Source organism: Triturus cristatus, chromosome 5_2 (genome assembly GCF_964204655.1).
Source record: "Triturus cristatus chromosome 5_2, aTriCri1.1, whole genome shotgun sequence".
NCBI lineage: Eukaryota > Metazoa > Chordata > Amphibia > Caudata > Salamandridae > Triturus > Triturus cristatus.
This window is the reverse complement of record NC_140588.1, coordinates 391,009,405-391,034,843: the sequence shown is the minus strand read 5'-3', so window position 1 is coordinate 391,034,843 and position 25,439 is coordinate 391,009,405. Positions and strand designations below refer to the sequence as shown.

Below are 25,439 nucleotides of genomic sequence, written 5' to 3'. Positions count from 1 at the left end.
AGGTTTATTGATGATAAATGCAGGCAGTACTGCTGTGCCATGACTAGGAGGGTCTCCTTGAACAGAAGGCACCGACTAATACACTTTAAATATATCAATCACAAGTACTACACGCCGGAGAGATTCCATCGATATGGCTTATACGACACTGCAGAGTGTCAGCACTCCCATGCATGAGAGGCTGGGTTTAATCACATGGTGTGGTATTGCCAGGAAGTGCTACAGTAGGTTCTCCATTGGACCCTGACCCGCTACTTGCTCTGCTGGGCTTTGACAAGGCAGTGGATAAAAATGTCAGGAGACTCATGGCCAAAGGGTTGCTTCTTGCCAAACTTCGTGTAGCGTTGCCATGGGCTAGCGCCGGGACACATCCGTTGGGGGTAGCTGCGTGCTTTAGAAGATGAAATATTTATATATATATATATATATATATATATATATATATATAAACTCCAAGGAAAACGCTCCTTCCGATTGCTGGGACCCAAGGGAGCTGGCGCACACGCCGGCGGAGCACACCGGAAATTTAATGTTCCAAAGTACTTAGATACCGTGCGCTCTCAGGAACAAACAGTTCAACACAAATAGCGGAGAAACGGGTGTTTATTCACTACGCGTTTCGACTTACACAAGTCTTGATCACGTGAATGTCAGTGCTACAGTGATAACAAATTAAATAAAGTTAAGATGGGCTGTGAGTACAAACAAAGGACCAAAAAACATGGTATCAAAAATGCAACCCAATACAGCAGCCATCTTGGAGTGCTCTAATTACCATCTCAAGCATAGATGTACTCACTTGCATGTTGTCAAAATGCGGCATAAAGATCAAATTGATGAAATTAACAACAAATCTTGTAAAAAATAATAACTTTCATATAATATGGCAACGTAATAACTGGCAAGTGCCTATGACGTGTTGTTCGAACCACCCCCTGTAACTCCAATTGGAGAGACAAATGTAATGTACGGAGGCAGAGATCTTCACCCGTGTGTGCGAGATGTCTAATATCAGACGAGCAGAGCAACAATAATGTTAATGTACATTATCCAGACAACAATCAAAAGAGGTTGTATGTGTTCCCCAAGTGGGGCTAACCGTGTTGACCAAGAGATGGACCAAAGTTTCTCACATGCCCATGTGTCCAGAACTGGTGATGACTTCGGTGAAATGAAGGGGGAAAGAGGGTAGGCTGCCCGTGCAAAGTGAGTGTCAGTGTTGGGGCCCCTTCCTCTCCTCCTGAAAAGAAGTAAACAGAATCAAAATAAGAAAACATTTACAGCGAGCGACATTGAATCAGACATTTCTATGGAAGACACCAACAGCCTCGATACAACAACCCGGCAAGTGAATTTTTTAGAAGAATATCGTCACCTGCGCCGGAGCAGACGGACGACAAAGGAGGCTCCGGCGAAGAATGCATCAGGATGGAGGGGACGAGGACGTGCTTGAGATGGTAATTAGACCACTCCAAGATGGCTGCTGTATTGGGTTGCATTTTTGATACCATGTTTTTTGGTCCTTTGTTTGTACTCACAGCCCGTCTTAACTTTATTTAATTTGTTATCACTGTAGCACTGACATTCACGTGATCAAGACTTGTGTAAGTCGAAACGCGTAGTGAATAAACACCCGTTTCTCCGCTATTTGTGTTGAACTGTTTGTTCCTGAGAGAGCACAGTATCTAAGTACTTTGGAATATATATATATATATATATATGTCACCAGCTTAATCTTGTGATGCAAAGAAAGAGATGTCAGGACACTTCAAGGTGCTAAATGTTATTTATTCCATAAAGATAGCCTCCTGCCAATGCTTTTCACCATTACGGCTTGGTCACGGTGAGGCAAGTATTGTTTCACTTCCGTATAAATTCATTCAGTGATTAAACATAGAAAGTGGACTTATGCAATACTGGTTGAAAACGAGATAGCGCCATATTGTAAGGGTGTTATTCATTACATGGCTCCAAAGAAATGTATAAAGTGCCAGTGCAATCTTTACAATTTCCCATTTTGCAAATTCAAACAATTTGTGAACAATTCATGTATCACAAATAAATCTAAATTAAAAAATGCATACCATAATAAATTTCTAGAATTTTCAGGAGGGATAAAGTATGAATAATTCTTATACAGTAATCCACCAAGTAATAAATGTTTAAATGAACACTCGATTTGCAATTTGACATATAAAGCAATCCTGCCCCAGTGGGCATTATTACTGCTTATAATCTTGCCCATGTGGGCTTATAATATCAGATATATCCGTTTATCAAATCCATGAGCGATGACTTTGTCAAATTGATAACGCTCATGTTTTCTCCTAAATGATAATCTATCCATGAGCCATGTTGTTGTGAATTTTCCCCAGTATGTACAAAGACCTGTTTAAAAAAAATTGAAAAAAATATATAAAATAAGGTTTCAAAAATTAATTAACAATACATAAAATACTATTTTTTTTTATTACAATAGATTTGTTCTGATCCATCTTTATCACAATAAATTCATTATCGCATCTATGTTTGTGAAATTTGTGAATCTACACCGGCTTCTATTCTACTAATATCATAGTTTTCATACCCCAAGTTATCCAAGATGAACAACGAATTCTTCATTAGAGTTCATGCCCACGGGAAATAATGTCTCAAAATCTATAATATACTTAGATTTCAAAACCCTAAGTTGGTGTACTCTATCACCACCTCTCATCTGTGGCATTACCACATCCAACACTACAAAAGATAACAATTTATCATTTTGGCCATGGAGAGCTTTAAAATGGTGAGCTACAGGATACTGCTCATTGTTCTGGCGTATTGCTCCTTTGTGCTCTAATATTCTTTTTCTAACTCTATGTATTGCACTGCCAATGTACAACTTTTTGCATGGACATATTAAACAATATACACAAAATTCCGTGTTACAATCATAGCTCCCCTTAATAACAAAGTCCCTGCTACTATTTGGTACCTTGATTTGTGTACAGTTTTTACTACTCACACATGCCTTGCAATGCATACAACATGTAAAACCAGTTATCTTTTTCCGTCTCATAATACTTTGAGATCTTACTACATTTTTACTTAGTTCATCTTTGAGAGATCTCCCTTTCTTTAAAGTTATTTGTGGTGATTCATGTAAGTATTTATCAAGAATTGCAACTGTTTTTAAAATATGCCAATTGCGGTTTAATATCTTTCTTACTTTAAATGCCTGACTAGAGTATGTAGTTATTAATCTAGTTGGATTCCCAGCATCAGCATCTTCTCTTAAATGGGAACTAATAAGGTTGATCTTTGTACTTTATCAACTTTATCTATTGCCTCTTGAATTATTTTCTTTGTATAGCCACGATCTTAAAACCTTTTACACATTACTTCCTTTTCTAACAAACATTCTTGATCCGTACCACTATTTCTCTTAGCTCGAATAAGTTCCCCATATGGGATACTATGTATAAGACTGCACGGAAGAGCACTGGATGCGAACAGAAGGCTGTTGCCCGCAGTCTCTTTTCTCTGGAGTTTTGTAACCAGGTGATTCCCCTGCACAGACACCTCCACATTCACAAAGACAACCATAGATTTACTAATTTGTGAAGTAAGTTCTATGTTTAAGATATTGTTGTTCAAAGACAATATATAATCTGTTGCACTTGATTCACCCCCTTTCCAAATTACAAAAGTAATGTCTATGAATCTAGTCCATAGTATAATCAGATCTCCATGCTCAACACTGCCACTGGGCACCTGCTCCTCCCACCAGACCATGAATAAATTTGCAGAGCTGGGGGCGAAGCAGGTGCCCATTGCAGTCCCCTCTGTCTGTTTGTACACCTTTCCATCAAAGTGTGCAGTAGCAATGAGATAGATCTTGCTCATAGAAAGTGACGTATGGCTTGGATCCCTAAGTCGTGGCGAATTGTTGTGTATAAACATGTCACATCTAATGTAATGAGTAGATAATTGTGTTCCCATACAAATCCGTCAATCATATTGGCTGGCAATGCCATAACAATGGTCTCAGATAAAAGTCAATGTATTTAGATGTTAACACCAATTGTGACCCCGTGGAAGAAACTATTGGCCTACCAGGTAGAGTAACCGGATATGTGTATGTAGTTTAGGTAGTAGGTAAAGTATAGGAGTCTTGGCATGTTTACAGCTTAAACTCCGATACTCATCCCACTACAATAGTCCCTTGTCCCTCCAGTTACATAGCATTTCATTGCACACTGTGTTAGAGGCCAATACCTCTGATGTACTTGAAATCTGGTAACAAGATTGATCCTTAAGTAGTCGTAACCCCTCTTTCAGATACTCATCTTTCGCCCAAACCACAACATTCCCTCCTTTGTCTGATTGCCTGATGACTATAGATGGATCATTTTTAAGGCTATCTAAAGCTTTAATCTGGATTGCTGTAAGATTGCGTTTGGACTGATTTTTATTCGAATCTCTCATCATTTTTAGATCTTTGATAACACTCTTTTCAAATACTTCAATTGCATCACAGTGTACAATCGGAACAAACGTTGACTTTGGTTTAAATCCACTAGGACAAGTTTTATCAGTTCTTACATTTAAGTCATCAAGATTACCCACTGACTCATCACGTTTTTCACTGTTGTCATTCAATTGAGCCAAGGTGTGTAAAATATCTACATCAGATATACATAAGTTACCCAACTGTGTCTCACCCCTAGTTGATTCCAATCTAGGTGCATGTTGAAAAAAAACATTTCTTCAGTTTCAACTTTCGTAAAAAACAGAATACATCAATGCGTGTTTGCACATAATCCATTTTTCAAGTGGGACAAAATGAAAGACCCAACGTTAACAAGCCTATATCAGTGGATGTTAACTCACATTTTGATAAGTTCACAGCAGTCATTTCATTCCTCTCTTGGCACGGGTCAGCATGGGCGGCAGTTTGTTGGAATCTTCTCTGCAGTCTCCGCATTGCTTTTTTGTTCCTCATGTTCCTCTAGTTCTCCTGCGTACTCCGCATCCTCGGCCTCTCTGAAAATACTGATCGGTATTTTGTTGGTTTTGTTTGGCCTTATTCATCAATTGGAACTGTTTGAGGAAGTTACTTCGACCTTGGATGTTACTTGTAGTTTGTTGACTTAATCTTTCCACTGATACATCCGAAGCATTGTTATCCAATATATCACTTTCTTCTGTAACATTGCCTCTTTCTCCAACGACTGTAGATACCACACCTGTGTTTTTAGCCTGTGGTTGATCGTTTCCTTCTGCAAACAGGGGGTCGTATTTTTTATGGAAGGTTAATGTTCTCCCTGATTGATAGTCTTTGATGTCCCTTATGAATTTTCGTTGTTTTTTAACAGTGATGTCCTCCTCTATTTTAACCAAACAAGTCTGCAATTTAGACAGAAACTCATCCAAACTTTCCTTAGACACTAGTTTTAGTAATTCTGATACAGTTATTTCAATTTCTGCAAATATCTTGGCCCGATCTTTTAATGCATATTTGATATAAATTTGCATCATAACTGTATAACATTCTTTTGAGTTGCCCGCCGATTCGTCAAGCATCTCTGGATCTGGTTTCTCATAAGTAGGGATTGTATAAATGCGTAATCCTCTAGGGACACGCCCTACATCTATGTACTTTTGAAGAGACTCCGCCTCGCACCACTTTGACATCTCTTTGCAGTGTAACTTTTCTAGTTTTTCAAATAATAGCTGTGTCTGGACCTCGTTATTCAACAGTGTATGTTTCTTTATTTACTTGGCCCAATGCGGTAACCCCTTGGCCTGCTTGGGTGAAAAAAAGCCGGCTCGACAACTCTTTTCTTTTTGCCTCCATCATCACGTTCCTGGATCCGCACCGCGTCCTGCACGTGTGTGTTCCTAGTACCTTGATGTGGTATGTGAGCTCTCGCGTTCGATCCTCACTCTCCACTCCATTTCCTCAAGTTGGAAAGATTACCAGCATTCTGTCGTTTCTAAAGCCGCAACACAACAAACGTGCATTCAAACCCGGGGGGGATCCTCCGATCTCCTTGCTGCTCGTTTGCCTCTCTCGCGGTCGCGTACTACAATTTCCGACGCCCTGCTAGCTACTTTTGCTTTTCACCGCGGTTACTTTCTTAATGCGGGATCTCTTACTCCTCTTCTCATCCCGATTCCAGGACACATAGAAGCTCGTAGCAGTCTTTTTTGCTTAATTTATTCATCACTCTATGCCTGAAAGTGTATTTTTTTACTTATACTGGGTGCTCCCTTGTGTCTGGACAAAGCTATACCTCTCTGAAGAGCTCTAATTAGAGCGAAACACTGTGTCTGGGGTTGCTTTTACTCATTTCAGGTTGGCTCGGTTGGTATTTTACCAATTCAAAGCTGTAATACTGTGCCTGGAGTGGTAAATGGCTTTTGTTATTTTACAGCTCGGCAAGGACAGCACTGTGCAAATTCTTTGCTTAAAGACTATGCTGTAGAAATGGTAAAACCCTTTGTCCATTTCTATCTCGGTGTGGATAGCACTGTGCCCATACTGTGCTTAAAGACTTTGATAGAAAAGCAGACATTTGAGGTGAGCAGATCTAGAGTGTTGCTGGTTTTGAGAGTGCTCTATACAGTAGCTGCTTTCCACCTAAACTTGAGAACTACCCAGAGTTCTCTGCTTCTTTTTGCATAATTTATTAGTCACTCTATGCCTGAAAGGGTATTTTTTTACTTATACTGGGTGCTCCCTTGAATCTGGACAAAGCTATACCTCTCTGAAGAGCTCTAATTAGAGCGAACCACTGTGTCTGGGGTTGCTTTTACTCATTTCAGGTTGGCTTGGTTGGTATTTTACCAATTCAAAGCTGTAATACTGTGCCTGGAGTGTTAAATGGCTTTTGTCATTTTACAGCTCGGCAAGGACAGCACTGTGTTAGTCCTATGCTTAAAGACTTTGCTGTAGAAATGGCAAAAGACTTTGTCCATTTTTATCCCGGCGTGGATAGCACTGTGCTAATCCTATGCTGAAAGACTTTGATAGAAAAGCAGACATTTGAGGTGGGCATATCTAGAGTGTCGCCGGTGTTGAGAGTGCTCTATGCAGGAGCTGCTTTCCACCTAAACCTGAGAACTACCCAGAGTTCTCTGCTTCTTTTTTGCATAACTTATTTGTCACTCTATGCCTTGTTTCTGGACAAAGCTATACCTCTCTGAAGAGCTCTTATTAGAGCAAAACACTGTCAGGGGTTGCTTTTACTCATTTCTGGTTGGTTTTACCAATTCAAAGCTGTAATACTGTGCCTGGAGTGGTAAATGGCTTTTGTCATTTTACAGCTCGGCAAGGACAGCACTGAAAAGGGTATTTTTTATATATATATATATATATATATATATATATATATATATAAATGCAAAACAGAATGTGTGATCTACGTGCTGGAGTGTCCTTGTGGCCTCCAATATGTTGGGAGCACAGTTCTCCAAGGCCACAAACGAATACTTCAACACATGAGAGCCATCAAGAACAAAGATCACACATACCCTGTGGCACGGCACTTTGAAGAATCCCATAATGGAGATCCCAAAGGTTTAAAATACTTTTTGATTGACAATGTGCCACATAACAAGAGAGGAGGCAATAGGGAGAAAGCCCTAAGACTATTGGAAACTAGATACATTCTACAACTGGACAGCAAACAACCTGTAGGCCTAAACAGCACGGAGGATCTATACACTTGCCTTTCGACCCAACATTTCCAAATTATGCGCCCTTTAAATCTATTTTTAAAAATAAGATGCAAATGACTAAATATCTACAGAATATATTTTATATAGAAGCAATCTGCAAACTGCCTCTCTGTACTTTATCACTGTCACACGTTTTGGGTAGGGACGAGGTAAGAAAAACAAATACAATAAGCACTTGACACTTTTCACACGCCAAATGTTACCAATTTTTTTCAACATGCAATATGGGTTTTAGCAAAAAATATCTCCAGGTTTGACAGAATTGGGTTCTCTAACAATATTAATGTTATAAACTGAACTGCCAATACCTATTGAAACCAAGAAACTATGTCACTACAACAAAAATGACTATTGAACACAATAATATGTTTCAGCGATAAAAACTCTTCGCACGAATTTATTATTGGCTGCTTTTAGATGACATTTTATCAAAAGCGTTTCCCCCCTTTTTTATACAATTGTATATATATGAAATTATATTTATATATTTATTTATATATTTATTGTGAATAATGAATTGAGTTTTAAATATTAACATTGTGGTATTTATGTATGTCAAACACATAAGATACGAATATATCTTCTATGTCTATTACCTGTATATTGCACTTTACCATTGGTAACTCTACTAAGCACCTTGTCACTTTAAAAAGAAAAAAATGCACTTTTGAAAAAAATGTTTAAAAAGCCCAGGTGTGAGTGATGCCAGCGTCATGTGATCAAGGGCCCACGGGCTCGAAACGCGTAATGGCTGTTTAAGTACCTGAGAGCGGACGAATAAAGATTCCTTTGAAGCACCTAACCGTGGTCTGGGCTCCTGTTTGCAGCGATAACGAGTGCAAGTGAAAGGAGTGGAAGTAATATATATATATATATATATATATATATATATATATATATATATATATATATATATATATATATATATATATATATATATATATCAAAGAGCAGAGCCCAACTCCGACTTGCTTGGCCCCCGAATGCACCATAGTGTAAATCACGGGCACAGTGCCCTTCGCTACCAAGCACAAATTAATTTACTTGCAATGCGGTGTCCCAGAGACAGAAACGTCTCTCTCATCTCCCTTTCTCCTTCGCGTTGCCAAATATCCTCAGAAATCCTGTGGCTGGCACGTTACACGAGCGGGTTATGCCCCCTCAATCAACTGTTTACAAAGACTCTATTTACTGGGGGCCCCCGACTCTGCAGGGTGGGCTCTGAGTGACAGGAACGGAGAAGCCTGTAGTTTCAAAAAGCATCAAAGAGCAGAGCCCAACTCCGACTTGCTTGCAAGATGACATTTATTCGTCAAGTGCTCTGCAGCATCAAAACACTCATTTCAACTTCCTGACCAGTTTAAATATAAATATATATATATATATATATATATATATATATATATATATATATATATATATATCCAAATGAAAGCACACCACAGTTGAGGCGCCACACACAGTCGTTAAAATCACCTTCTTTATTGGCAAGACAGCAGGGAGAAGAAAGGCACTCTGCTAGTTGGAAATTCCCCAAACGCGTTTCAGGCTCTCATAGCCCTTGCTCACTGGGATCTTCGTTCAGGCATCAGCGACAAACAGTTCTTTCTGCCGCATTAGCGGCTTTTCAATTGTTGACCCCGCCCCAATGGGCATGTCATCCGACAGCATTCTGGTCTTTGAAGTTTTTAGAGTCCATGTGGCATGCCGCTATTGTCCTGTCTCGACTCAATCTTCCTATAGTAGGTAACTATGCAGGTTACTGTCGAGTCCCTGCTAGTAATGATCTTGCCACAATGGTTACGACGTTCCTATCGCGCTCTCTGTCATCAGCGCTAAGGAGCTGCACGTCCGCAGCGGGGCGCCTCGCGATCCGGCATCGACCGCTATAATATCCAAATGAAAGCACACCACAGTTGAGGCGCCACACACAGTCGTTAAAATCACCTTCTTTATTGGCAAGACAGCAGGGAGAAGAAAGGCACTCTGCTAGTTGGAAATTCCCCAAACGCGTTTCAGGCTCTCATAGCCCTTGCTCACTGGGATCTTCGTTCAGGCATCAGCGACAAACAGTTCTTTCTGCCGCATTAGCGGCTTTTCAATTGTTGACCCCGCCCCAATGGGCATGTCATCCGACAGCATTCTGGTCTTTGAAGTTTTTAGAGTCCATGTGGCATGCCGCTATTGTCCTGTCTCGACTCAATCTTCCTATAGTAGGTAACTATGCAGGTTACTGTCGAGTCCCTGCTAGTAATGATCTTGCCACAATGGTTACGACGTTCCTATCGCGCTCTCTGTCATCAGCGCTAAGGAGCTGCACGTCCGCAGCGGGGCGCCTCGCGATCCGGCATCGACCGCTATAATATCCAAATGAAAGCACACCACAGTTGAGGCGCCACACACAGTCGTTAAAATCACCTTCTTTATTGGCAAGACAGCAGGGAGAAGAAAGGCACTCTGCTAGTTGGAAATTCCCCAAACGCGTTTCAGGCTCTCATAGCCCTTGCTCACTGGGATCTTCGTTCAGGCATCAGCGACAAACAGTTCTTTCTGCCGCATTAGCGGCTTTTCAATTGTTGACCCCGCCCCAATGGGCATGTCATCCGACAGCATTCTGGTCTTTGAAGTTTTTAGAGTCCATGTGGCATGCCGCTATTGTCCTGTCTCGACTCAATCTTCCTATAGTAGGTAACTATGCAGGTTACTGTCGAGTCCCTGCTAGTAATGATCTTGCCACAATGGTTACGACGTTCCTATCGCGCTCTCTGTCATCAGCGCTAAGGAGCTGCACGTCCGCAGCGGGGCGCCTCGCGATCCGGCATCGACCGCTATAATATCCAAATGAAAGCACACCACAGTTGAGGCGCCACACACAGTCGTTAAAAGTTCAAAGACCAGAATGCTGTCGGATGACATGCCCATTGGGGCGGGGTCAACAATTGAAAAGCCGCTAATGCGGCAGAAAGAACTCATTGTCGCTGATGCCTGAACGAAGATCCCAGTGAGCAAGGGCTATGAGAGCCTGAAACGCGTTTGGGGAATTTCCAACTAGCAGAGTGCCTTTCTTCTCCCTGCTGTCTTGCCAATAAAGAAGGTGATTTTAACGACTGTGTGTGGCGCCTCAACTGTGGTGTGCTTTCATTTGGATATTATAGCGGTCGATGCCGGATCGCGAGGCGCCCCGCTGCGGACGTGCAGCTCCTTAGCGCTGATGACAGAGAGCGCGATAGGAACGTCGTAACCATTGTGGCAAGATCATTACTAGCAGGGACTCGACAGTAACCTGCATAGTTACCTACTATAGGAAGATTGAGTCGAGACAGGACAATAGCGGCATGCCACATGGACTCTAAAAACTTCAAAGACCAGAATGCTGTCGGATGACATGCCCATTGGGGCGGGGTCAACAATTGAAAAGCCGCTAATGCGGCAGAAAGAACTGTTTGTCGCTGATGCCTGAACGAAGATCCCAGTGAGCAAGGGCTATGAGAGCCTGAAACGCGTTTGGGGAATTTCCAACTAGCAGAGTGCCTTTCTTCTCCCTGCTGTCTTGCCAATAAAGAAGGTGATTTTAACGACTGTGTGTGGCGCCTCAACTGTGGTGTGCTTTCATTTGGATATTATAGCGGTCGATGCCGGATCGCGAGGCGCCCCGCTGCGGACGTGCAGCTCCTTAGCGCTGATGACAGAGAGCGCGATAGGAACGTCGTAACCATTGTGGCAAGATCATTACTAGCAGGGACTCGACAGTAACCTGCATAGTTACCTACTATAGGAAGATTGAGTCGAGACAGGACAATAGCGGCATGCCACATGGACTCTAAAAACTTCAAAGACCAGAATGCTGTCGGATGACATGCCCATTGGGGCGGGGTCAACAATTGAAAAGCCGCTAATGCGGCAGAAAGAACTGTTTGTCGCTGATGCCTGAACGAAGATCCCAGTGAGCAAGGGCTATGAGAGCCTGAAACGCGTTTGGGGAATTTCCAACTAGCAGAGTGCCTTTCTTCTCCCTGCTGTCTTGCCAATAAAGAAGGTGATTTTAACGACTGTGTGTGGCGCCTCAACTGTGGTGTGCTTTCATTTGGATATTATAGCGGTCGATGCCGGATCGCGAGGCGCCCCGCTGCGGACGTGCAGCTCCTTAGCGCTGATGACAGAGAGCGCGATAGGAACGTCGTAACCATTGTGGCAAGATCATTACTAGCAGGGACTCGACAGTAACCTGCATAGTTACCTACTATAGGAAGATTGAGTCGAGACAGGACAATAGCGGCATGCCACATGGACTCTAAAAACTTCAAAGACCAGAATGCTGTCGGATGACATGCCCATTGGGGCGGGGTCAACAATTGAAAAGCCGCTAATGCGGCAGAAAGAACTGTTTGTCGCTGATGCCTGAACGAAGATCCCAGTGAGCAAGGGCTATGAGAGCCTGAAACGCGTTTGGGGAATTTCCAACTAGCAGAGTGCCTTTCTTCTCCCTGCTGTCTTGCCAATAAAGAAGGTGATTTTAACGACTGTGTGTGGCGCCTCAACTGTGGTGTGCTTTCATTTGGATATTATAGCGGTCGATGCCGGATCGCGAGGCGCCCCGCTGCGGACGTGCAGCTCCTTAGCGCTGATGACAGAGAGCGCGATAGGAACGTCGTAACCATTGTGGCAAGATCATTACTAGCAGGGACTCGACAGTAACCTGCATAGTTACCTACTATAGGAAGATTGAGTCGAGACAGGACAATAGCGGCATGCCACATGGACTCTAAAAACTTCAAAGACCAGAATGCTGTCGGATGACATGCCCATTGGGGCGGGGTCAACAATTGAAAAGCCGCTAATGCGGCAGAAAGAACTGTTTGTCGCTGATGCCTGAACGAAGATCCCAGTGAGCAAGGGCTATGAGAGCCTGAAACGCGTTTGGGGAATTTCCAACTAGCAGAGTGCCTTTCTTCTCCCTGCTGTCTTGCCAATAAAGAAGGTGATTTTAACGACTGTGTGTGGCGCCTCAACTGTGGTGTGCTTTCATTTGGATATATATATATATATATATATATATATATATATATGCTACTTTGTCTCCATAAGCAGCTGTCATTCTTCCTGCTAAGAAAAGAGCGCAGACCACAGATTTCGTGTCACTGCTAAGGTTTATTCAGCCACAGCTACATGACCAGCATGACGCGTTTCGATCCCTCAAGGACCTTGATCACATGACGCGCTCACACATCATGAGGTACCTTAAATTACATTTTTTTGTCTTTTTCTTAAAGTGACATGCAAGCGAAGTTTGCTGGGTCACAGTGTCAGGAAGGCCAAACGGAACTCTCCACGGAGGCAGAATGAAGATAAGTTCCCAATGCCCTCCTCCCAGAGCTCACTGCGTTAATTCAGCTGCTCCAGGCAGGGGGAAAGGGGAGTTGGACAGAGAAAGAGACACTCGAGCTGGCCTGGCTCCCTCCTCAATCTTCAACAGGATTTCAGGGAGACCTAATGCACAGAAGGAGACAGAATGCCTTTCAATACCTTTTCTAGCCTACTTAACAATTCTTGTTCACCGCTCTCTCTCTCCCACTATCTGAGCCTTTCTCCTACCAGATCTTTTGCTCGAGTATTGCCTCTCTTTATATTGTTCGATGTTGTTCTGGTTCACTGCTTTCTATTAACCTGTATATGCACAGAAATACACTGGGTTACTCTCCACACAGTTCCTTCAGAATTCCACTATTACATTACCCTTCTATACTTTCTTACCAGTCTATGATCTTAGCTGATATGACAATTCGTAACCGCAGTTCTGAGAACCTGTAGTTCTTTCTTCCACTACCAGTCTTTGCTGCTTGGAAGGATGGTTGCAGAGAAGTCTCAAGTCTCCCTTGCTCTCTAGGAAACGCGCAAAAGGGGACAGGGAAGGATAGATAGGAGGAAGGGAAAGTTCAAGGAAAAGCGCTGAGGGCGGGATGGGGAGACAGAGCTTGAGACGAAGCAGAGTTCTGCTGAATGAAGAATGAACTGGATACCAGTCTCTCTGAATCTGCTACATGAGATACTGAAGGAACACTCTCACCGTAACTGCTGCCAGTCTCCAGGCGGACTCCTTACTCTACGGTAAGCCTACCGGAGGACGAGATTCCCTGGATATTCTGAAGTCACTCTGGAACTCTGATATCTCTTCTTATCACTTCCGCGACTCAGGTTCAGTTCTCCTACTGACTAAGATTATTTCTCTCTCTCTCAGGCTTTGAGCTTACAAACCACTCTGAGTGGTGTCTCCATCCACTGACTAAAGTTCTGTGGAGACAAATTGATTTCCATGTACCAAGAGTTCTTTTGTGAGGAGCGTGAACTAAAGCTCCCTCACACGACTATGGTCAAATTGAAGTGCGCAGCAAGGCGCGCTTCGTGAGGAGACGAAATCTCGTGATCCCGCGAGACTTCAAACGTAATGGGCTAATCAGGAAAACTCGGCGGCCATCTTTGAACGAAGTCCAAAGCTCTAAATACTTGTCCATAAATTGCAGAGGGAGGGCTTAACCCAAACTCGATGCAGTCCTAACGAACTGTGCGGCGTGATTGTAGCATTCAGCCCCATCCTGACAGTACCCCCTCTCAAAGACCGATCCATCGGTCTTGGTTTCAGGGGATGTTGTGCATGAAATCGTCTAATTAGTCTCGGAGCATGTACATTCTTTGCAGGTTCCCATGACCTTTCCTCAGGACCAAACCCCTTCCAATCCACTAAATAGTGTAGGGTCCCTTTGCTCCTCTTGGAATCTAGCACTCCCTTTACCTCGTATTCTAAATGTTTGTCAACCCTCACTGGGGGGGGAGGTCTGTTTAGTCTGAGGTTAGGAGCTGTCTTCTTTAGAAGGGATACATGAAACACTGGATGAATTCCTAACTGAGCAGGTAATTTTAATTTGACAGTGACCGGACCCTGAATTTGTTCGATGACAAAGGGACCTATGAAGCGAGGTTGGAACTTCCTATTTCCCTTTAACCTAAGATGCCTTGAAGACAACCATACTGAATCTCCAACTTGGTACTGTGGTGTCTTCCTCCTGTGTTTGTCTGCCTGTTTCTTGTAGCCTGCCTTAGCCTGGTGTAAGTTGGATTCTGCAGATTTACGAGCCCTACTCAGATCTGTGAGTAAATCACTGACTGCTGGAACTCCAAAATCTCCCTGGTTACTAAAGGGATTAGGATGTAACCCAGAGTTTAAATAGAAGGGAGAATACCCTGTGGAAGCATGTTTGGCATTGTTATGCGCAAATTCAGCCATCCATAGTAAATCTGGCCAGTCACCTCCCTGATCTAAGAGAAACAGACGCAAGTACTGTTCAAGCTCTTGGTTCACTCGCTCGGTCTGACCATCGGTCTCAGGGTGATAGCTAGTAGATAGTCTGACCTCCACTCCCATTCCCTTCATGAACGCCTTCCAAAAGTGTGACACAAATTGGGGTCCCCGGTCTGAAATCACTATCTTGGGAACTCCATGGACCCTTACGATGTTTTCCCTGAAAAGACGGGCTAATTCAGAAGCTGAAGGGATCCCTTTGACTGGAATGAAGTGACTCATCTTGGTGAAGGTGTCTACTATTACTAAGATGGTGTTGTAACCCTTACTCAGTGGGAGGTCTACAATTAAGTCTAATGTGACGGTGTGCCAAGGATGCGGTGGTGTGGGCAAAGGCTGTAACAACCCCTGTGGGGCCTGCCTACTGGCTTTTCCCCGGGCACAGATCTCACAAGACTCTACATATTTCTTTATTTGAGAATTCATATTAGGCCACCAGAAGTATCTCTGGACCAGATCAATGGTCTTCATTGCTCCCTTGTGGCCAGCCAACGGCTGATCATGGCAGTCTTTCAAAACTTGTTCTTGGATCTCCTTAGTAGGAAGGTATAAGGCCCCGTCTTGATAAGGCAAGGAATTAATTACTTGCCGACCTTCTTCTTGACTGGCCCACTCGGCCATCTCTGCTTCTGACATTAGCTTCCGGATTACATCTTGATAATGGGCTTCAGAAATGGAGCACACAATCTTGGATTCTGGAATTATGGGTTGTGGAGCCACAGAATGCTCGGTGTCTTCGGTTTGAATCCGGGACAAGGCATCTGCCTTCCCATTCTTGTTTCCTGGTCGATAAGTTATCACAAAGTCAAAATCTGCGAAGTATAGAGACCATCGTAGTTGACGGGGAGTTAACGTTCTTGCGGATTTTAGAAATTGAAGATTTTTGTGGTCTGTAAACACTGTAACGGTGTGTCTGGCCCCTAACAAATGATGTCTCCATTCGACAAAGGCGTCTTTCACAGCCAGCAGCTCCTTTTCAGCGATGGTGTAGTTCACTTCAGCTGAATTCAGTTTCCGAGAATGATAGGCCACTGGATGTAGTTGCCCCGTTGACTTGTGTCGTTGAGACAAAATTCCACCAATTGCTTGATCAGAAGCATCGGCTTCCACAAAGAAAGGTTCTGTAGGGTCCGCATGAAGCAGGATGGGAGCAGTGGTGAAACTCTTCTTGAGGAACTCGAAAGCATGTTCAGCCTCCACTGTCCAGTGGAACTTCACGCCTTTCTTCAGCAATCTGGTAATTGGAATGATCTTCTGCGAGAATCCCTGGATGAATCGCCGATAGAAATTAGCGAATCCTAAGAATCTCTGAATCTCTCTCACATCCTTTGGTGACGGCCAGTCGACCACCGCTTGTACCTTCTTTGCTTCCATGGTGATTCCTCCTGGAGATAACACGAAACCTAGGAATTCCACAGTTCGCACATTGAAGGCGCATTTCTCCAGTTTTACAAAAAGTTGATGCTTGCGCAATCTCTCCAAGACAGCCTTTACATGATTTGAATGTTCTCTTGGGTCAGTGGAGTATATCAAGATGTCATCCAAATAGATCACTGCGATCCGATCCACCAAATCTCCCATAATATCGTTAATGAAATGCTGGAAGGCTGCTGGAGCGTTACACAAGCCAAAAGGCATGACTTGATACTCAAATAGTCCGTACTTCGTCCTAAAAGCAGTCTTCCATTCATGGCCTTCTTTCATTCGGATGAGATGATAGGCCCCTCGAAGATCCAATTTTGTGAAGATCTGCGCGTCCTTTATCTGATCTAGGAGGACCGAAATCAGAGGCAAAGGGTAGCGGTTCTTGACCGTTACCCGATTGATTGCACGATAATCGATGCAAGTTCTCAGAGACCCCTCCTTCTTCGGAATGAAAAATAGTGGCGAAGACACTGGGGACTGAGATGGTCGAATAAATCCGTTAGCCAGGTAACGATCTAGGTATTCTTTCAGATAGCCGTTCTCCGCTTCCGTTAATGCATAAACCCTACTGCAAGGTAATGCTGCCCCAGGTTCCAGATCGATGGTGCAGTCGTAGGAACGATGTGGAGGGAGTTTCTCGGCCTCCTGTTCACTGAAGACTTCTTGGAATTCTTGATACTCTGCTGGAATTTTCATGGTGTTTATTACTCCAATAGACTCTCCACTAAAAGACAGCAAGGTGGCCAACGATGGTTCGGGAGGTTCGCCCACAGAAGAAAAGCAATGGTCAGCGCAATAGGCGGAATCCATCTCGATGGTTCTATCTTCCCAATCGATAGTAGGATTATGCAAGGTCAGCCAAGGAAGTCCCAAAATTATCTGAAATTGCGGGGCATCAATCAGGTTGAACTGTAAGGCCTCGCTATGACCATTGGACTGAATCAATTCCACCATTTCGGTGTGATGAGTGATCGGACCTGACGAGAGGTTAGTACCATCTACAGCCCGGACTGATTCTTTCTGCTCCTTACGCATAGCCAGGATTCCCATCTTCTTGGCAAATTTTATATCACAGAAATTGCCAGTGGCACCTGAATCGATCATTATTGCCACTCCTTGCCGCTCCTGCCTTCTAAAATCTTAATTTCATCTGTAAAGTTAAATGGGGTGCCCGAGTCTGAAGGGTGTTCGAAATTTGGTGATCTCTTGGAGTCTGATTTTTCTCCTTCGCCATCTGAGCGACTCCGCCTACAGATGGTTTTGGGAGTTTCCCGGATTTGGGGTCTTCGGCCTCTTCGGACACTCTCTCACAAAATGCCCCGATCCTCCACAATACATACATAGTTTCTTCAGTCTCCTTTGATCCTTCTCTTCCTTACTCAAAGGGCCCCGAACAGACCCAATCTGCATTGGTTCACTTTCTACCGTTCCACCAGTAGACTTACTGGGTTCTGTCTTCATTCGATCAAAGCGTGGATAGTTCCAGCGTAAGTCCTTCGTCTTCCTTTCACCTCTTCTCTCTGCGCTGCGGAAATCGATTTCAAGAACTAAATCCACCAACTCCGAGAATTCGATAGGTCGCTTTGGAATCTGTGCTAAGGTATCCTTGATGTCATCACGTAGGCCTCGATAAAACAGAGCTGATCTCTTCTCCTCTGGCCAGTTGGTCTCCACCAGTAGTTTATTGAACTGCGTTAAGTAAGAGATAAGATCCTTATTACCCTGACGCAGTTCTAAAAGTTCATTATCTGTAGCCTGAGATACTCGACGTCTGTCAAAGATTCTGAGGAATTCTGTCTTGAACTGTTCTAAATTATATAAAAAAGGATCGTCCCGAGATACTAATGGCATGGCCCAATTTGCAGCATCCCCTCCCAAATAGGACAAAATGAAAGCCACTCGTGATTGAGCATCTGGGAATAAATTGGCTCGACACATAAAATGTAAGGAACATTGGGTGAGAAAGAGCTGCGCCTTCTGAGGGTCTCCACAATATCTTTCGGGAGGGGCCAAAGGAATGATGGGGGACACGGAGTGTACAACCTGAGCTACAGTGCGTGGGTCTTGTCTTGTTTGTGCATCACTAGGAAAGGTTTGAGCGGAGGTTCCCCCTGAGGATATCTCACTAACTCTCTGGGACAATAACAGTGTCTCCTGTCTAGAAGCCATAACCTCCTGCCTTAAACTCTTATTTTCATCACTTAGGGTGCCTAATTCCCTCTGAATCCCCTCCAACATATCCCCTAAGGCCTTTAAACTGAAACCCTCCGCCATTCTGCCCAGGTGAAGGAAACTCGTGGGCACTTCAATCTGTCAGGAAGGCCAAACGGAACTCTCCACGGAGGCAGAATGAAGATAAGTTCCCAATGCCCTCCTCCCAGAGCTCACTGCGTTAATTCAGCTGCTCCAGGCAGGGGGAAAGGGGAGTTGGACAGAGAAAGAGACACTCGAGCTGGCCTGGCTCCCTCCTCAATCTTCAACAGGATTTCAGGGAGACCTAATGCACAGAAGGAGACAGAATGCCTTTCAATACCTTTTCTAGCCTACTTAACAATTCTTGTTCACCGCTCTCTCTCTCCCACTATCTGAGCCTTTCTCCTACCAGATCTTTTGCTCGAGTATTGCCTCTCTTTATATTGTTCGATGTTGTTCTGGTTCACTGCTTTCTATTAACCTGTATATGCACAGAAATACACTGGGTTACTCTCCACACAGTTCCTTCAGAATTCCACTATTACATTACCCTTCTATACTTTCTTACCAGTCTATGATCTTAGCTGATATGACAATTCGTAACCACAGTTCTGAGAACCTGTAGTTCTTTCTTCCACTACCAGTCTTTGCTGCTTGGAAGGATGGTTGCAGAGAAGTCTCAAGTCTCCCTTGCTCTCTAGGAAATGCGCAAAAGGGGACAGGGAAGGATAGATAGGAGGAAGGGAAAGTTCAAGGAAAAGCGCTGAGGGCGGGATGGGGAGACAGAGCTTGAGACGAAGCAGAGTTCTGCTGAATGAAGAATGAACTGGATACCAGTCTCTCTGAATCTGCTACATGAGATACTGAAGGAACACTCTCACCGTAACTGCTGCCAGTCTCCAGGCGGACTCCTTACTCTACGGTAAGCCTACCGGAGGACGAGATTCCCTGGATATTCTGAAGTCACTCTGGAACTCTGATATCTCTTCTTATCACTTCCGCGACTCAGGTTCAGTTCTCCTACTGACTAAGATTATTTCTCTCTCTCTCAGGCTTTGAGCTTACAAACCACTCTGAGTGGTGTCTCCATCCACTGACTAAAGTTCTGTGGAGACAAATTGATTTCCATGTACCAAGAGTTCTTTTGTGAGGAGCGTGAACTAAAGCTCCCTCACACGACTATGGTCAAATTGAAGTGCGCAGCAAGGCGCGCTTCGTGAGGAGACGAAATCTCGTGATCCCGCGAGACTTCAAACGTAATGGGCTAATCAGGAAAACTCGGCGGCCATCTTTGAACGAAGTCCAAAGCTCTAAATACTTGTCCATAAATTGCAGAGGGAGGGCTTAACCCAAACTCGATGCAGTCCTAACGAACTGCGCGGCGTGATTGTAGCATTCAGCCCCATCCTGACACACAGACATAAAGGAAATACTGAAGTTAACCATTGTTGCGACTTATAAATGGTTAATTGTGCAAATAACAAAATTGTTTCACAATAATCAATGGAATATGTATAAAAACAAATCGAATTGTATACATCCATTAAAAAATGTGTTTTCCTGCAAATCAGTTATGTTTAAAATAACCTCATTATAATAAATAGGATTAAAAAACAATAAATATTGATGATTTGCTAAAATAAGATTGGAAAACTACAAAGACAACGTCCAGGTATAAATACCTAAGTCTAGTTTATGTCTAAATAGAAGAACATGATATAGACGTTTCAGCAAAGCTGTTGCAAAGTTTTCAGACCGTGATTGCCAACAATCACTCCGCTAATTGCATGTGAAGTATTACAATTGCAAACATAATTAAAGTGCTAAGTGCTTAAACTTTTGATTTACCCAAATTTTAAAATGTGTGTACCTAAAACCCGATGTGTACATAAATAGATAAAATATGTAAAGTGCGGCATAGGGAAATACAGTATAAGAACATAATATTCTATCGTGTACTGTTCTCTTCTCTTTGTTCCCTAGAGTTTGATTGGAAAAGACTTTAAATTGCCCTATAACAATACTTTTATTAATGATTTTTTTTAAAGTTATTGTTTAGACATCATGTGATGAAGGAATAGTGTGGCAGAAAATTATAGACAGGTGTATAGGTCCTCTGTTTGGTTGAGACCATTAGGATATTTGGTATCTAGATTCAAGATATATCTGGTCTCAAGTTGTCTGAGGGCTCTGACACGGTCACCTCCTCTTTTCTTGTGTGGAATACTGTCTATTAAAAAGTATTTCAAAAGAGTGGGATCCGATTTGTGTTGGTCCTCAAAGTGTCTTGCAACTGGATATGTTGGATCAAGATTCTTGATTGCTCTCATGTGCTGAAGTACCCTCTTGTGTCCCTGAAGGATAGTGCTTCCTACATATCTGAGTCCACAGGGGCACTCCAGCACATAAATAGCATGATCCATTTTGCAAGTTGGGTACTTGGTGATCGAGATTTCATCATTGTTGAACAGTGTTTTAAATGCAGTGGTGTTAATGCCTTGTTGGCATGCTTTACAAGATTTGCATCTGTAAAATCCCTTTCTTTGACTAAGCCAAGTACCCTGAGTTATATTCTCCAAATCATTTTTAACCAAAGAATCGCGCATAGATGGGGCTCTGCTGAATGTAATAGCAGCCCTCTTGGGGAGTAAATGACCAATAATCGGATCTCCCAATATAATTGGCCAGTTTCTATTGATAAGATTCTTCAGAAATTTTCCCTGTTTGCTGAATCCGAAGATAAATCTAAATGTATCTTCCATCTGTTTTGGTTTGTCTTTGGTTTGGAGAAGGGTTACTCTGTCTAAATCATTGCATTTTTTAATAGCAGTTTCAATACTTTTTGGAGAGTATCCTCTGGCTAAAAATCTTTTTTTGCTTGCTGTCTGCGCTTGTTTGAGATCTGTAGGGTTACTACATATGCGTTTCAGACGCAGCATCTCTCCAAAAGGTATACTTTGTATGAGGTGCTGTGGGTGTGCGCTGCTGGCATGTAGTATCGAATTGCCAGCCATTGGCTTTCTATGTAGTGTAGTGTGGATCTGACCTTCCTTTATGTAGATCTGCACATCTAAGAAATTGACCGATACTGAACTAATGTCTGCTGTAAGGTGGAGATTTAAGTGATTTTGATTCAAGTTTTGTACAAACAGATTTGCATCGCTGATGTCACCTCGCCAAATTATAAACAGATCGTCAATATATCTGACCCACTTAACAACATTATTCCTTAGTTGTATAGTGTATTGTCTTGTGAGGATCAGTTCCTCCCACCAGCCCATATGCATGCATGCATAGCTGGGAGAGAAACTGGCCCCCATTGCGACACCGCGTTGCTGTTGGTAGCTAGGCTACAGAATCTGATTATACCTAGGAGCTCTGAAACCTCTCTTACATAAGCTACAACAGGTGTAAAACTCAGCAGCCAGGGTACTGCTTCACTTAAAAACATAGGACCACATTATATCTACCCATGCGTTCCTGCCCTCTGGCTGACAGTGTCTCATCAAACTGCATTCACAGTTTTATACATAAGACACTTGCACCTGGAAAAAGACCAATGTTTGCATGACAAAATTTGACGAAACCGACATTCCAATATACTTCAACTGTTGACAGTGCTTGATTCAACAGAACCTGACCAGAGGGCAGACTTTCACAGCCCAAGTCAGTGATAACGCGGACAATTATTATAAAAAATGTAATCAACAGTTCGACCATTGACTTACGACAGAGATCTCCAACTCCGTGCTAACTCTGTCTCTCGCTTGATAGGTCTTTCCCACCGTGTTAGAATAGAGCACAAATTTAATTTAATCAACTTACAGTATTTTAAAGTTCAGTCAATGATGAGAGGTGTGGTAAAGTTGTAAACCTTTATTTCTCATTAAGGGATTAGTAACTATTTTTTTTCTTTTATTCGGGTTAGTGAGATAAGGCTGTTTACAGAAATAGCAAGAGTAATTTGTTTAGAGTTAACATGAAAAATAACAGCGTGTTCCACAAAGGAACAAGTCCCTATTTAAATCTTAAGGACCTAACCTATCCTATGAAGAAACTATAAAGAGTTCCATTTCAAAAAGGGCAAGTTTTCTTTGAGCCACAATTTAAAAGCTTCATAGGATCGAAATCCCCATAAAGAGCATTTTTTGAAACTCAGCTGAGTTCCCCCGACAGTTGCAGTAGCAACGTTAAGTCAGTTAAACACAATTATCACAGCAGTAGCTAGGATTGACACAAAATAGAAGAGAGTCTCCTACAAAGGGTATCTAAGAGAACCCAGCAACTCGGACAAGAGTCAAGTGCTAAGGGGTATGCATAGAATCCCTTAACTCTCTAGCTAGGAGCACGTACTATATAGAAACGTAAAAACATATGCTTCAAACTCTGGGGGTTAAGTCAACATCAGCCAATGGTGATGGAGCTTCCGATGGTCAGTCATCTCTCCTCTCGATTCCCACAGTAAATGCGCAAGTCAACATGGTGTTATCTGTAGTTTGTTAACATTTTTATACAGTTGATATAATAGTGGAGGTTCTCATGAGAACCTTTGCATGTCTACACTGTTAGCTGTTCAGTGTTCCATTGTCTTTACATTTTCTATCTGCAATAATCTGCCTGGCTAAATTATGAGAACTCTAAGCACATAGCAAATGCATTAGTCTAAAACAATGGAATTCATATGTTGTGAGGAAGAAAGAAATACATTTTCTTTAATACAGCACATTTCAGAGCGAAGAGGAGTTTTGCAGTCAAATACTATACTAAATTGGAATTTATAAAAGGTGTTCATTCTATTTAAAGGGGAAGGTAAGAAAATACGAAAGAAAATAAGGCCTAGTCGTGAAAGGTCGGTAAAAAATTTAGAGCTTTCTGCAAAACATTATGCTGCACGGTAATTATTAGCACATTTAAGAAATGTACATTTTCCACAGCTCACTTTGTTATGCATTTTCTATGGTAATGTCAGGTCACATTTTCCATTATTGTAAGGTTATTTTAGTCAAAACCTTCAGCTTTCCCACCAGCAAGTTTTGGAACTCCCTCCCCATCCAGATAATGAAACTACTACTTTTCAGATAGCCATAAAATGTGGCTGTTTGAAATCCTTGGGACATAGCTATAACCTGGGAACCACCAAGAAAAACACCCAGAGTTACATTATCTTTACTGTAATGATGCACACTGGCCAAACAGGTCAGGCACTAGGACCGGCCTGAGTGGGCACGAGGGCGGGCGGAAAGGGAGGTGCAGAAGGCTAGGGACGGCAGTTAGCCGTTAGCCCTGGACGAAGCAGGAGGTGAATAAAGGATCTGAATAAAGCTAGCCCCGTGTTCGTGTCTCCTCTGTCCACGGCGATCCTACAACTGACGACAAAGGTGTCAAGAGCTTTCACGTGTGCGTGAAGCCACCTGAGTAAGAAAAAAGAGGACCGGAGCTCGCCCTGTGTGTGGGGCTAGAGCGCGACGACAGAAGTGCACACCGGGAGCCCACCCCGGCGGCAACATATCCGGAGCTCGCCCTGCGTGTAGAGGTTTGAGCGTGAACCCCAAAGAGCCAACCGGGAGCCCACCCCGGCGGCGTCTGGCCCGGAGAAGCTCGCCCTGCGTGTGGGGCTGGAGCGCGATATTAAACGAGCCTATTGGGAGCCCACCCCGGGGGCATCTGGCCCGGAGAAGCTCGCCCTGCGTGTGGGGCTGGAGCGCGAAATCAAAGGAGCCTACCGGGAGCCCACCCCGGCGGCAATAGTGAAAGAGGCCCAAGAAAGAAGTAAAGAACCTCACCTGGGGTGGCAGCGGTGCCCAAAAGCAGAATCCTGGTGAGTGAGTTCAAGCGCTGTTGATCGCGGTGTTTCCGGTGATTTGAAAGAGAAAATCTCGTTGCACACGAGATTCTTGCGGCGGCCATCTTTAAGTCAGGCGGATGAGCCAAACAGCAAACAAACATTGGTAAATGAAACGGAAGTAACAAACAAGCATTAGTAAATGAAATACAAGCAACAAACAAGCATTGGTAAATGCAACAGAAGTACCAAATAAGCATTGGCAAAGGGAACAGAAATAGCAAACAAACACTGGTAAATGCAACAGAAGCAGCAAACAAGCATTAGTAAAGGCAACAGAAGTAACAAACAAGCATTGGTAAATGCAACAGAAGGAACAAACAAGCACTGGTGAGTGCAACAAAACCAACAAACAAGCACTGGTGAGTGCAACAGGTGCAACAAACAAGCACTGGCGATTGCAACAAATAGTATAAACAAGCACTGGTGAGTGTAACGGAGAGCAAACAAAGTTTGTGAAAGTAATCAGCAATAACAGTTGAACAATGCCCGACCCAGCTCCCGCAAGTATGTTTGGAGCCTCATTCCTGCGCCGTACCGAGCCCCTCGTTCTTGAATCGGGTGGGGGAATGGGTCCGCGATGGCAAGAATGGATAGAAGATTTCGAGGACTTCATGAAAGCGTCCAAGGTGACGGATCTGGAAGAACAACTGTTTGCCCTCAAGAACTTGATTGGCAAGGAAGTTGGACAAATCATAAAAGAACTGCCTGCTGAGTCCTCTGGTGCCTATGACAAAGTTCGCGAAGCACTAAATAGCAAATTCCTACACAAAAGGAACGTTGACTACGAGCGGTACACATTCAATCTGGCCGCGCAAGAGAAAGGTGAGCAAATGGGAGTGTTCGTCACACGTCTGCGACGACTGGCAAGATACTGTGACTTTGACAAGTTTTCAA

The 25,439-nt window shown here is 43.3% G+C and overlaps 1 protein-coding gene across 3 annotated transcripts in view; it reads right to left on the bottom strand.

Moving 5' to 3' along the window:
• Positions 1–25,439, bottom strand: part of LOC146823053 (N-acetyllactosaminide beta-1,6-N-acetylglucosaminyl-transferase-like) — a 361,189-nt gene that overhangs the window by 53,054 nt on the left and 282,696 nt on the right. The window contains exon 3 of one of the 3 annotated variants that reach the window (XM_085607258.1): positions 24,484–24,607. The exons of the other annotated variants lie outside the window; for them this stretch is intronic. Coding sequence (XP_085463384.1) covers positions 24,484–24,607 — 124 coding nt within the window. The remainder of the gene's footprint in view (positions 1–24,483; positions 24,608–25,439) is intronic. 3 annotated transcript variants of the gene reach the window in all.